The following is a 14,468-nucleotide window of genomic DNA, read 5'->3' as shown; positions in this document are numbered from 1 at the left end:
GCCTAATTTGTGCAGAATTGCGCAGAATGTATGCGAAATGATGCAGAATCATGAGGAATTTTGCTACAATTTTCGCACGAATTACGCAATGATTCCGCAAATAATAAAATATACTGCCTAATTCTGCACAGAACCAATGCAGATGCCGAATTTACGTAGATATGCAGACTTTCTGTTGTGTGAACGCGGCCTGACCACAGTCTCTGTTCCATCATGGGAGCTGTAGTAGGAGGGACTGCTCCTGCTGGGGAAATGGGCAGCATTGCCGCGATGGACAGCCAGACATCTATATGGAAAACCATCACTCGCACCGTAGAATTTTAAAGTTATGAATGTTAAATGTATATCGCTGGGGAGCTGAGTGGCATGGCATGCCGCCCACTCTCCAGGTCAATAACATATGATCACAACGGGTCTCAGAATTAAGATTCAATGCGATCAATCAGCTCCTGTACTACTATCCCCAACAGGGAACAGACTCCGTTCTATGATGGGAGTAGTAGTACCAGCGCTACAGCCCAAATGTCCGGTCTTTAGGCAACTGCCCATGTCGCCCCAACATCAAGTATAAGGGGGTATACCCTGTAAAACAATAGACTGTGTTGTTATAGATCTCCAGCAACTCGGGCAGTAGTCGGGGCCACTCTTCTTATCTTGACACAGAGGCTGCTCGCAGCATATGAATAAAGACTTGATTGATGTGTTCACAGAGCCCATTCCCCTGAGGATGGTAGGCGATGGTCCGGAGTTTCTTGCAGGCATGGAATTGGCATAGCTCTGGGAAGAGTTGGGCCTCGAAGACGATTCCATGGTCAGTTAGGACAGACTCCGGACACCCAAGGGTTTTCACCCATTTGGAATAGAACATCTGGACCACTGTCTTGGCTGTGAGATCTTTGACGGGTACTACGACAACCCATTTGGAGTAATGACCCACCATGGTGAGAGCATAAGTATACCCGGACCGGGTAGGAGACAATTTTACATGGTCTAGCGTGACCAACTGGTTGGGCCTCTCACTCTGGATGGAATTGAGGGGGGTTCTTGCATCCTTGTGCACATTCTTGGTGACATTGCAGACTGCACACTCACTGTCCCATTTCTCAATGTCCCTCCGCATTCCGATCCAATAGAATCTTCACCTGACAGTAGCTTCGGTCTTGTGGACTCCAAAGTGTCCCGACTGGTCATGGTATGCGCTGAGGACCATCGCCGCGTCTCTTCAGGGAACCAGAATCTGATGAAGTCGATCACCAGAGATCAGATCCAAAGAATTTCGGTACAACAGTCCTTTGTGCACAGTCGCTTCCTCTGTCGCCACAGACGTTTCAGCTCATTATCACACAGGGCCTGGCGTAGACGGGTTGGTACCTTTTTCACCAGAAGGTAGTCCAACAGATCCCCCATGACTCTACTTTCATCTTGAAGTGTCTTCCAGGTGTACAGCTCTTCTTTCACCTTTTTGAACCTGGGTTCACCGTCCATCATGGCGGTCACAACATTCTGGTTCAAAAACCATTGAAAAAATGGGGGCATCTCCACGTCTTCGATAGTGTTGAGCGGCATAGGCCATATTCAAATTTGCGATATTTCTCAAATTTATGGACGAATATTCGTCATATATTCGCTAAATTCGCATATTCGTAATATTCGCATTTATTTTCGCATATGCGAAAATTTTCGTATACGAAAATTAGCATATGAGAAAATTAGCATATACAAAAATTAGCATAAGCGAAAATTTGCATATGCGAAAATTAGCATATACAAATTTTCGCACATGCGAAAATTCGCACGCCAATCTCACACAGAAGAATTAGAGCCTTCTTTACACCACATAAGCTGGAAGCAGAGAGGGGTGATCACTGTGATGTGTACTGTGAAAAAAAACAAAAAAACGAATATTCGTAATTACGAATGCGATATTCGCGAATAAAATTCGCATTGCGAATATTCGCGAGCAACACTAGTCTTCAACAGGTGGTTCTTCGCCGGGGGTCATTTGAAATGGTACATCATCATTGATGTTTGACTTGCCGCTACTGTACTTGATAGTGAAGCTTTAATTGGCCAATCTTGAAGCCCTGTTCAATGGCACCCAACTTGGCAGTGTTCAGGTGGACCAACGGGTTATTATCCGTGTAGACAGTGAATGGCCAAATAGTCTTTGAACTTTTCGGTCATGGCCCAGAACAGGGCGAGAAGTTCCAATTTGAATGAGCTGTAATTAGCATCGTTCTCTTCTGCTCCTCGCAGGTTAAGACTGCCATAAGCAACTACGCGCTCCTGTCCTTCCTGGACTTGGGACAGGACGGCTTCCATTCCTTCAAAACTGGCATCAGCGTATAGCTGGAATGGCTGACTGTATTCTAGATATGCCAGGATGGGTGGTTCTGTCAACAAATGTTTAAGAGCTCAGAATGCTGTCTCTTGTTCTTTGACCCATTCAATAGGTAGTCTTCCATGATAATTCTCCTTCACCGTACCCCTTAGGAGAGCTGTGAGGGGTTCCGCAATCTGGGTGAAGTGTGGGATGAAGCGGCGGTAGTAGCCGGCAAATCCCAGGAAGCTCCTGACATCTTTCACCATGCACGGGGTTGGCCAGTTCTTGACAACTTCCGCCTTTTCAGGATTGGGTTGGACTCCCTCTGCGCTGACAACATGACCCAAGTAATGGACTTGGGGTTTGAGCAAATGACACTTTGACGGTTTAATCTTCAGTCCTTGCTTGATTAAGACTTGAAAGACGTTTGACAGATGACTGAGGTGTTCCTGGTAGGACTTGGAATATACAATGACATCGTCCAAGTACAATAGCCCAAATGGCATACTTTTAAACTCTAACAATCTCATGGGAGTCACGAAGGCGGCTTCTCTCGATCCTCCACGGCCATGAGCACTTGCCAATATCCACTGGTGAAGTCCAGAGTGGAGAAGTAGGCGGCTGACCCGAGGGCCATGAGGGACTCCTTGATCCTTGGCAAAGGGTTAGCGTCTTTATGTGTGACATTGTTCAGTTTCCTGTAGTCGACACAGAAGTGGATGGTTCCGTTTTTCTTCTTGACCAGGACAAGTGGCACGGCTCAGGGACTCTGACTTTCTTGGATCACGTCCGCCGCTTTCACGTCGGCCAGCATCTTCTTGACAGTCTGGTACATGCCTGGCTGTTACGCCGAGCGCTCCGGGTCCCCGCTCCTCCCCGGAGCGCTCGCTTCACTCTCCCCGCTGCAGCGCTCCGGTCACGTCCTCTGACCCGGGGCGCTGCGATTCCGCTGCCAGCCGGGATGCGATTCGCGATGCGGGTAGCGCCCGCTCGCGATGCGCACCCCGGCTCCCCTACCTGACTCGCTCTCCGTCTGTTCTGTCCCGGCGCGCGCGGCCCCGCTCCCTAGGGCGCGCGCGCGCCGGGTCTCTGCGATTTAAAGGGCCACTGCGCCGCTGATTGGCGCAGTGGTTCCAATTAGTGTGTTCACCTGTGCACTTCCCTATATCACCTCACTTCCCCTGCACTCCCTTGCCGGATCTTGTTGCCTTAGTGCCAGTGAAAGCGTTCCTTGTGTGTTCCTTGCCTGTGTTTCCAGACCTTCTGCCGTTGCCCCTGACTACGATCCTTGCTGCCTGCCCCGACCTTCTGCTACGTCCGACCTTGCTTCTGCCTACTCCCTTGTACCGCGCCTATCTTCAGCAGCCAGAGAGTGAGCCGTTGCTAGTGGATACGACCTGGTCACTACCGCCGCAGCAAGACCATCCCGCTTTGCGGCGGGCTCTGGTGAAAACCAGTAGTGGCTTAGAACCGGTCCACTAGCACGGTCCACGCCAATCCCTCTCTGGCACAGAGGATCCACTACCTGCCAGCCGGCATCGTGACAGTAGATCCGGCCATGGATCCCGCTGAAGTTCCTCTGCCAGTTGTCGCTGACCTCACCACGGTGGTCGCCCAGCAGTCACAACAGATAGCGCAACAAGGCCAACAGCTGTCTCAACTGACCGTTATGCTACAACAGTTACTACCACAGCTTCAGCAGTCATCTCCGCCGCCAGCTCCTGCACCTCCTCCGCAGCGAGTGGCCGCTCCTGGGCTACGCCTATCCTTGCCGGATAAATTTGATGGGGACTCTAAGTTTTGCCGTGGCTTTCTTTCCCAATGTTCCCTGCATCTGGAGATGATGTCGGACCTGTTTCCCACTGAAAGGTCTAAGGTGGCTTTCGTAGTCAGCCTTCTGTCCGGAAAAGCCCTGTCATGGGCCACACCGCTCTGGGACCGCAATGACCCCGTCACTGCCTCTGTACACTCCTTCTTCTCGGAAATCCGAAGTGTCTTTGAGGAACCTGCCCGAGCCTCTTCTGCTGAGACTGCCCTGTTGAACCTGGTCCAGGGTAATTCTTCCGTTGGCGAGTATGCCGTACAATTCCGTACTCTTGCTTCAGAATTGTCCTGGAATAATGAGGCCCTCTGCGCGACCTTCAAAAAAGGCCTATCCAGCAACATTAAAGATGTTCTGGCCGCACGAGAAATTCCTGCTAATCTACATGAACTTATTCACCTAGCCACTCGCATTGACATGCGTTTTTCCGAAAGGCGTCAGGAACTCCGCCAAGATATGGACTCTGTTCGCACGAGGCGTTTCTCCTCCTCGGCTCCTCTCTCCTCTGGTCCCCTGCAATCTGTTCCTGTGCCTTCCGCCGTGGAGGCTATGCAGGTCGACCGGTCTCGCCTGACACCTCAAGAGAGGACACGACGCCGTATGGAGAACCTCTGCCTATACTGTGCTAGTACCGAACACTTCCTGAGGGATTGTCCTATCCGTCCTCCCCGCCTGGAAAGACGTACGCTGACTCCGCACAAAGGTGAGACAGTCCTTGATGTCTACTCTGCTTCTCCACGTCTTACAGTGCCTGTGCGGATGTCTGCCTCTGCCTTCTCCTTCCCTGCTGTGGCCTTCTTGGACTCTGGATCTGCAGGAAATTTTATTTTGGCCTCTCTCGTCAACAGGTTCAACATCCCGGTGACCAGTCTCGCCAGACCCCTCTACATCAATTGTGTAAATAATGAAAGATTGGACTGTACCATACGTTTCCGCACGGAGCCCCTTCTTATGAGCATCGGATCTCATCATGAGAGGATTGAACTTTTGGTCCTCCCCAATTGCACCTCGGAAATTCTCCTTGGACTTCCCTGGCTTCAACTTCATTCCCCAACCCTGGATTGGTCCACTGGGGAGATCAAGAGTTGGGGGTCCTCTTGTTCCAAGAACTGTCTAAAACCGGTTCCCAGTAACCCTTGCCGTAACTCTGTGGTTCCTCCAGTAACCGGTCTCCCTAAGGCCTATATGGACTTCGCGGATGTTTTCTGCAAAAAACAAGCTGAGACTCTACCTCCTCACAGGCCTTATGATTGCCCTATCGACCTCCTCCCGGGTACTACTCCACCCCGGGGCAGAATTTATCCTCTCTCTGCCCCAGAGACTCTTGCCATGTCCGAATACGTCCAGGAGAATCTAAAAAAGGGCTTTATCCGTAAATCCTCCTCTCCTGCCGGAGCCGGATTTTTCTTTGTGTCCAAAAAAGATGGCACCCTACGTCCTTGCATTGACTACCGCGGTCTTAATAAAATCACGGTTAAGAACCGCTACCCTTTACCCCTCATCTCTGAACTCTTTGATCGCCTCCAAGGTGCCCACATCTTTACTAAATTGGACTTAAGAGGCGCCTATAACCTCATCCGCATCAGAGAGGGGGACGAGTGGAAAACGGCATTTAACACCAGAGATGGACACTTTGAGTATCTGGTCATGCCCTTTGGCCTGTGCAACGCCCCTGCCGTCTTCCAAGACTTTGTCAATGAAATTTTTCGTGATCTGTTATACTCCTGTGTTGTTGTATATCTGGACGATATCCTAATTTTTTCTGCCAATCTAGAAGAACACCGCCAGCATGTCCGTATGGTTCTTCAGAGACTTCGTGACAACCAACTCTATGCCAAAATTGAGAAATGTCTGTTTGAATGCCAATCTCTTCCTTTTCTAGGATATTTGGTCTCTGGCCAGGGACTACAGATGGATCCAGACAAACTCTCTGCCGTCTTAGATTGGCCACGCCCCTCCGGACTCCGTGCTATCCAACGCTTTTTGGGGTTCGCCAATTATTACAGGCAATTTATTCCACATTTTTCTACCATTGTGGCTCCTATCGTGGCTTTAACCAAAAAAAATGCTGATCCCAAGTCCTGGCCTCCTCAAGCAGAAGACGCCTTTAAACGACTCAAGTCTGCCTTTTCTTCGGCTCCCGTCCTCTCCAGACCTGACCCTTCCAAACCCTTCCTATTGGAGGTTGATGCCTCCTCAGTGGGAGCTGGAGCTGTTCTTCTACAAAAAAATTCTTCCGGGCATGCTGTCACTTGTGGTTTTTTCTCTAGGACCTTCTCTCCAGCGGAGAGGAACTACTCCATCGGGGATCGAGAGCTTCTAGCCATTAAATTAGCACTTGAGGAATGGAGGCATCTGCTGGAGGGATCAAGTTCTCCTGTTATTATCTACACCGACCACAAGAACCTCTCCTACCTCCAGTCTGCCCAACGGCTGAATCCTCGCCAGGCCCGGTGGTCTCTGTTCTTTGCCCGATTTAATTTTGAGATTCACTTTCGTCCTGCCGATAAGAACATTAGGGCCGATGCTCTCTCTCGTTCCTCGGATGCCTCAGAAGTTGAACTCTCTCCGCAACACATCATTCCACCTGACTGCCTGATCTCCACTTCTCCTGCCTCCATCAGGCAGACTCCTCCAGGAAAGACCTTTGTTTCTCCTCGCCAACGCCTCGGAATCCTCAAATGGGGTCACTCCTCCCATCTCGCAGGTCATGCGGGTATCAAGAAATCTGTGCAACTCATCTCCCGCTTCTATTGGTGGCCGACTCTGGAGACGGATGTTGTGGACTTTGTGCGAGCCTGCACTATCTGTGCCCGGGATAAGACTCCTCGCCAGAAGCCCGCTGGTTTTCTTCATCCTCTGCCTGTCCCCGAACAGCCTTGGTCTCTGATTGGTATGGATTTCATTACTGATTTACCCCCTTCCCGTGGCAACACTGTTATTTGGGTGGTCGTTGATCGATTCTCCAAAATGGCACATTTCATCCCTCTTCCTGGTCTTCCTTCTGCGCCTCAGTTGGCTAAACAATTTTTTGTACACATTTTTCGTCTTCACGGGTTGCCTACGCAGATTGTCTCGGATAGAGGCGTCCAATTCGTGTCTAAATTCTGGAGGGCTCTCTGTAAACAACTCAAGATTAAATTAAATTTTTCTTCTGCATATCATCCCCAGTCCAATGGACAAGTAGAAAGAATTAACCAGATCTTGGGTGATTATTTGCGACATTTTGTTTCCTCCCGCCAGGATGACTGGGCAGATCTCCTCCCATGGGCCGAATTCTCGTATAACTTCAGGGTCTCTGAGTCTTCCTCCAAATCCCCATTTTTCGTGGTGTACGGCCGTCACCCTCTTCCCCCCCTCCCTACTCCCTTGCCCTCTGGTCTGCCCGCTGTGGATGAAATTTCTCGTGACCTTTCCATCATATGGAGAGAGACCCAAAATTCTCTCTTACAGGCTTCATCACGCATGAAGAAGTTCGCGGATAAGAGAAGAAGAGCTCCTCCCGTTTTTTCCCCTGGAGACAAGGTATGGCTCTCCGCTAAATATGTCCGCTTCCGTGTCCCTAGCTACAAGTTGGGACCACGCTACCTTGGTCCTTTCAAAATTTTGTGTCAAATTAATCCTGTCTCTTATAAACTTCTTCTTCCTCCTTCTCTTCGTATCCCTAATGCCTTTCACGTCTCTCTTCTCAAACCACTCATCCTCAACCGTTTTTCTCCCAAATCTGTTCCTCCCACTCCTGTTTCCGGCTCCTCGGACATCTTCTCGGTCAAAGAAATTTTAGCTGCCAAAAAGGTCAGAGGAAAAAATTTTTTTTTAGTGGACTGGGAGGGTTGTGGTCCTGAAGAGAGATCCTGGGAACCTGAGGACAACATCCTGGACAAAAGTCTGCTCCTCAGGTTCTCAGGCTCTAAGAAGAGGGGGAGACCCAAGGGGGGGGGTACTGTTACGCCGAGCGCTCCGGGTCCCCGCTCCTCCCCGGAGCGCTCGCTTCACTCTCCCCGCTGCAGCGCTCCGGTCACGTCCTCTGACCCGGGGCGCTGCGATTCCGCTGCCAGCCGGGATGCGATTCGCGATGCGGGTAGCGCCCGCTCGCGATGCGCACCCCGGCTCCCCTACCTGACTCGCTCTCCGTCTGTTCTGTCCCGGCGCGCGCGGCCCCGCTCCCTAGGGCGCGCGCGCGCCGGGTCTCTGTGATTTAAAGGGCCACTGCGCCGCTGATTGGCGCAGTGGTTCCAATTAGTGTGTTCACCTGTGCACTTCCCTATATCACCTCACTTCCCCTGCACTCCCTTGCCGGATCTTGTTGCCTTAGTGCCAGTGAAAGCGTTCCTTGTGTGTTCCTTGCCTGTGTTTCCAGACCTTCTGCCGTTGCCCCTGACTACGATCCTTGCTGCCTGCCCCGACCTTCTGCTACGTCCGACCTTGCTTCTGCCTACTCCCTTGTACCGCGCCTATCTTCAGCAGCCAGAGAGTGAGCCGTTGCTAGTGGATACGACCTGGTCACTACCGCCGCAGCAAGACCATCCCGCTTTGCGGCGGGCTCTGGTGAAAACCAGTAGTGGCTTAGAACCGGTCCACTAGCACGGTCCACGCCAATCCCTCTCTGGCACAGAGGATCCACTACCTGCCAGCCGGCATCGTGACACTGGCGTGACCAGACACTGCCTTTCCTTGATAGGTGGACTGTCGCCTGTGAGGATTCGGTGCTGGATCATGGGGTGAAAGCCTGATGGTAGCTTTTGCCGACATTGATGACTCCATTGACTTGGTTCCTTGGGCTATGGAGGGCTCGCACTGGATCCTTCGACCACTTGGGCTGCAGGCTGTCGGACCACCAGATGTTCTGTCACAATCTCCTTCGACTGTAGAAGGTACAACTGAGCTACTGGAGTATATTTGGGGAAGACAGTAGCAGAATCAGACAGGGTTACTAACCGCACTGGGACTCTACCGTTGGTGACAGTGACAAGGCTTCTTGTGGCTTGGACAAGAGGATAATCTTCTAGTTGCATAGGCTCCAGCAGGGCCTGATAGTCCCTATTCATGACTCCGGGACTTGCACGACACCAGATGATGGTCTCCATATTGGGTTGTAAGGTCACCGACCTGATGTCTTGAACTCATACTCTGCAGATTTCACCTTGCTTGTTGGCAAACTTCTGCTCCACTTGTGGAACTTTCAAGTGGTGCTGCAAATCCTGCTGGCCTGAAGGGGACATATGGGGAAGAGAGGCATGCAAGGCATCTAATAGTTCAGCAAAACATTTTTCATAATGTTCATCCCCAATATAAACTCAGCAGACCCCTTATCTGTTACATTAGTTACAATCACTCCCTGCCTGTTAAGTACATGCTCTCCCAATTGAATCGTTGGCTCCCAGTATCCATGTCTGGGGACTGGATGCCCATTACCCGCAACATCATCAGGCTCACACAATAAACTAGCATCCCAATGCTGATTACTTGTGACCCTGTATATATTAACGCCTTTAAAGGTACACCTTCTACAATAACTTTTACATAGGGGCAGTAGGTGACATAAAGTGAGAGTCCTGATTTAGGTCGTTGGGGCGGGAGTTGGACCTGATGACTGTTTTCCTGAGGGCTGGTCCTCGACCTCAGGGGAAATCTGTTTAAATCCCAACACTGCATTTTCCAATGTCCTGACTTATTACATTATGTGAAAAAAGGTCTTTGAGTCCCTGAGTATTTATTGGGTGGAGGATTATGGTAATTGAAATTGCGGGGAGCAAGAGCAGGGACAGGTTTTCTAGGCAGGGGTGGCCCAGGGGGCAAGCTCCTTCAAAGCCTTAGTTAGTTGTTCAATGTCCTGCTTAACACTCTGCAAATCTGAGGCTGCGGTGACTGGCAAAGTAGATGACACTGAGGCCGGGGCTGGTGACAGTGGTGGTATAGGTCTGGCTACCTGACTCAATCACTTGGATAGCCAGTCTTTTGAAAGCGGGGAATGACATGTTGGGGTTTTGGACCTCTAGCATTCTCAGCTGGGCTTCGTCCCACTTATTATGAGCCCTATCAATAAATCTGTCCATTAACACCTTGTTGCTCTGCTCGGGAATTATACCATCTAATTTCTGAACAGTTTCTAGGGCATTCTGCAGAGCTACAGCATACGCTTTCAAGTCTCACCTGGCTTTTGTTGGAGAATGTGACTCAAATACCTGGTACAGTCCTTCAAAGATCTGCTCTACAGATGCCTTCTCAGAGGCTGGCCAGGTGCGGACTTCCTCTAGCGCCGTTCCCTGGAGTCCTGTGAGCATTTGCACCTGTTGGTTAGGAGGGAAAGAGTAAAAGACAAACAAACACCGGATTCTCTCTTTGAAATCCCTCAAGGTGAAGGGGTCTCCATTGCAGGTAGGGAGGACGGGGTTCACCATGAATACCGGTGCAGACGCTGGAACCCCAGGGCTGCTGATGGTGACTACAGGCAGGGGACACAAGGCCCTGGCTACTGTAGCAGGTGACAACCTCACTGTTGGAGATGACATTCTGTTGATTTTTGAGTGCGCTGTTGCTTTAAGAGAAATAAGGTACGTTCCCTTTTAAGATGCTTGCTAGAGCACTGCAGCGGCTTTGCCTTGACTAATGGGGGTACTGTGATGGATACTCCCCCTCTATTTTGCAGGCACCCAATTATTGATAGTCTTGAGACCAGTCTTGCAGGCAGTAACGTGGTAATACTGACGGCTAAGGGCACCGGAGACTTGATACTGATTTGACAGATTTGACAGATGACAGCTGAGATGAGCGCTGAAGCCGGAGCCTTCAATATGGCTGCGCCCAGGGAAAATCTTCCCCTGTGCAACAAAGGATGGCTCTTTGGTTCCTCCTCGCTGTACTGAAGAGGAGTCAGCGCTGGGGACTGACAGGGCAGAGCTGCGACCGCTCACACGCACGGGAAACACCGAACCAAATTAACCCTTTCAGGTACCGACTCTCTACAGTTCACAATGGCAAATAACAGTCCTTTCTTTACCTCCCCCTCTATTTCACAAGTGCCTCTTGACATAAACTTTTCCGAACTCTTTCTGGAGCAATTTTTGTTGTGCGTTTTACTCAGCAATACTGGATAAAGTTCATACTGGGGGGAACTTTAAGCATAAGGCGCACACCTGTATCCTGTTCATAGGATGCCAAATGTTGTGGTAGAGGCTTTAACCCCTTGCATTCGTGGTTTATCCTCAATGCTGCCCCAAGGTATACCACTGGATCCTGGGCAAGGCACGGGGGCAATAATGACTCCGACAAGTTACGGAACAACTGTAGCTTTACTGAATTAGACAGGTGAAATAGTTTATACAGCTTGGCCAGGCCCACGGAGGTGACCAGTGACTTCAGAGACTTAGGACTTGCTGTGACTTTTAGTGGACTGGGACAATTTTGATGCAGGCCAAACTGACTGAAGACAGGTTGCCTTTGACTTGACTGACTGAGACTGACTATACCCCGTTTGTAGCTTGCCAGCCTCTGACTTGGACTTGAGGGCAGTGGACTTGTGGCTGCGTGGTTCACATTAGGTCTCCTCTGAACTCCAGACACACACCTAGGACTTGACTGCACTGTAGTTCAGCAAAGACTAAGAGCAGAGCCTCAAGTGATTCCTCCCAGGGCTTTTATAGGGGAGACTCTGGTGAAGTCCCATAGGTCACCCTTTGGTCACATTGTCACTGACACCTCACTGGGTTACAATCACATGACACATAATCCCATGTTTAACCACATGAAAACTGTTCTTAAAGCTATAACATTTCTATACACAATACATAGTATAAAGAGAACTGTACAAGGGGAACAGATGCAGGAGGCCCAGGGGACACTGCAGGGAGGCTGCCTGATATCAGGCAGCTAGGGTACAGGAGTACAACTCCTGTACTGGGCCACCGAATTAGTAAATTAAATTACATCCTGAATAATAATGTCCGTGTTGGCCTTTGTCAATGATTAACCTTGTCATGGGAAGACTGTGCAGACTGGGAGAGAATTAATTTTGCAACAATTAATATGGTCAGCAAATAGGACAGAAGAGAAACAAAGTAAAAGCACTGACACAGGTCAAAGAGCAAAGATTACTGGCGGAGTCTGAGGGAGGAGAGTGATACTGGCACAACCAAAAGGTAGTCAGATATCCCAGGAGAAAGTGCCTTCACTGAGGACAAAGCAAGCAAGTTATCACACACACCTAGAATAGGAGAGATATCAAAGGACAAAGATAAAACTGAACAGAGAGGGAGATCACTATGTCTGTGAAAACAAAACCAGGTAATAAAAAAATATAGATTACTTTCCTATTAATAGAGCAGATATCCTTTGTTTCTACAAGTATTCTTCTACGTATTCCTCATTTTGTATACATCTTTCAAAATGTATTAACTTTTAAAATTTTGGGTTACTCTCAAATGTGTTTATTTCTGTCCTTTAAACATTACAGATCATGTAATACAAATGTGATGATCGATAAGTTTGTAAATACTTTGTATTACTTCTTGAGCACCAATGGTGTGTGTGGAAAGCTGTAATAACAATAATAACATTACATTGATGTTTGTTGTCATTGAAAATAGTCACCAAGCTTGTTGTCAGACACTCCCCTAAGATCTAAGCGTAGCTAAACGTAAAGTTATGTAAAATTGCCCATGTACTAGTAAACAAGAAGTTAAAGCAGTAGCTGCTTCAGGTGGCTCCATTAGATGGTCCACTATAAAAACAGCCAAGCAAGCTCATAAATTCTTGAATAAAAGAATGCATGTTCAGCTAATTCTCCAGCCAAGAATAGGAATTAAGGGGTTCTGACCACCACTGCTCTTATGCTGCTGGCTCTATATCTGCTTAGTACACGTGTGCAGGCCCCCAACCTCCTGAAGGGCCAGTGTGCACGACCCCGTAATCATCCATCTCTCACTGCCCAAGCAATAAGGTTCTTGCAAAGTACCAACGTGGTATACTGTTTCTGACAAAACATTTTATAACCTGGCTTCTTTCCTGACCTCGTCTGTTTAACACCTGTCCTGACTGTTTAGCGCTATGAAGAAATTCCACCAATCCTGACTTCAACCTGTAGCACCAACATGGTGCTCACCTGGAAAGACACTGCAGTCACCAATAGTCGGATTAGGCATTAGTCTCTTTAAAATGCCAAGAGGATAGGAGCTAAGTATTAGGCTGGGCACTACTAGAAGGAGTCCTAAGTTCACACCAAGGAAGAAGTAGTCCAGGCTGGGTGTTCAAGAAGGAAGTAGCTCCAGAGGTGCCGTGAGATGGAGAGCCAGAGTTCCTGTACAGTTGACATCCTCAGTTCGGTCATGACATCCTCAGTGCCATGGCCCAGACTCCAGAGCAGCATCAGTACAGGTCTCAAGTTCTGGGCCAGTGTTCAAGAGGTTGCAAACCCTAGAGCTGCACCAAAGCAGGCCATGAGTTCTGAGCGAGTCACGTGTGGCAGAACTTGGCCCAAGTGTACCCCACTGCCTAGAGATGCCAGGACAAAGTGAACCCAGGCATATGGGACCACATAAGTCATCTCTTATTCAGTGAGTTTGATATTCCAGCATTAGACCCTTAGTCCACACATGTGCAGGTAAAGGGCTATTTCAGCAGTAGAAGTTTTTGTAATTAAATCCAGGTACTGTAAAACAAAAAAACATGCAGCTGCCATTCTGATCACTCAAGGTCCCAGCTGCTCTCTGGTTCCTGTGGTGTGTTTTCCCCACAGGAAATGCCTGATTATTGTCACCTACCCGATCTATACATCTTACATGACTATGCTTCTTGTGTTCCGCTTTGGTAGCATGCTTTGGATTTGTGGTGAGAGTGTAATGAAGGGCAGATGTTATTACCTTAGGGGCAGATGGCATTAACCCCTTGTATTTGTGACGCCAGGGTGTGGTTATCCTCTACACCTCCCGAGGTATGGCCGCTGGTTCCTGGGCTATGTGCGGGCAAATAATCACTCCAATGCAAAGTTACCGAACAACGGCAGCTTTACTGAGGTAGACAGATGAAATAGTCTTTACAGCTCAGTTAGGCCCAAGGAGATGACCAGTGACTTAGGAGACTTGCGGGCTCGCTGGGACTTGTAGTGGACTTGAGAGAAGGTTCACCGATCTCAGGCCACACAAATAGTTGTGGTCAGAGTACTACCACAATGAAAGTCATGAGGATTATATATTTAGAATTCACAGAGACAATTCCTCCTGATCTACTAGATAATGAATGAAAACATAGTCTTTATTAACATGGATAAAAAAAAAATACATGGAAATACAAAAAATATAGAAAATGTGCGCAAAGATGTCACACTAA

At 49.0% G+C, this 14,468-nt stretch overlaps 2 protein-coding genes across 8 annotated transcripts in view; one reads left to right on the top strand and one right to left on the bottom strand.

Moving 5' to 3' along the window:
* The window catches only part of KIF1A (kinesin family member 1A), a 331,661-nt gene that overhangs the window by 252,800 nt on the left and 64,393 nt on the right, over positions 1 to 14,468 (bottom strand). The gene's annotated exons all lie outside the window — the stretch shown is intronic.
* LOC130361554 (allantoinase, mitochondrial-like) overlaps positions 1 to 14,468 on the top strand; it is a 105,604-nt gene that overhangs the window by 29,089 nt on the left and 62,047 nt on the right. The window contains exon 1 of one of the 5 annotated variants that reach the window (XM_056564696.1): positions 12,300 to 12,428. The exons of 3 other annotated variants lie outside the window; for them this stretch is intronic. In XM_056564696.1, the coding sequence (XP_056420671.1) occupies positions 12,407 to 12,428 (22 nt within the window). In that variant the 5' untranslated portion in view covers positions 12,300 to 12,406. Of the gene's footprint in view, positions 1 to 12,299; positions 12,429 to 14,468 lie in introns of those variants that run through there. One more of the 5 variants, XM_056564702.1, reaches the window with a different exon arrangement.

This window comes from Hyla sarda, chromosome 3 (genome assembly GCF_029499605.1).
Source record: "Hyla sarda isolate aHylSar1 chromosome 3, aHylSar1.hap1, whole genome shotgun sequence".
Classification (NCBI taxonomy): domain Eukaryota; kingdom Metazoa; phylum Chordata; class Amphibia; order Anura; family Hylidae; genus Hyla; species Hyla sarda.
Note: the sequence above shows the minus strand (reverse complement) of the source record. Positions and strands in the feature narration are given on the sequence as shown.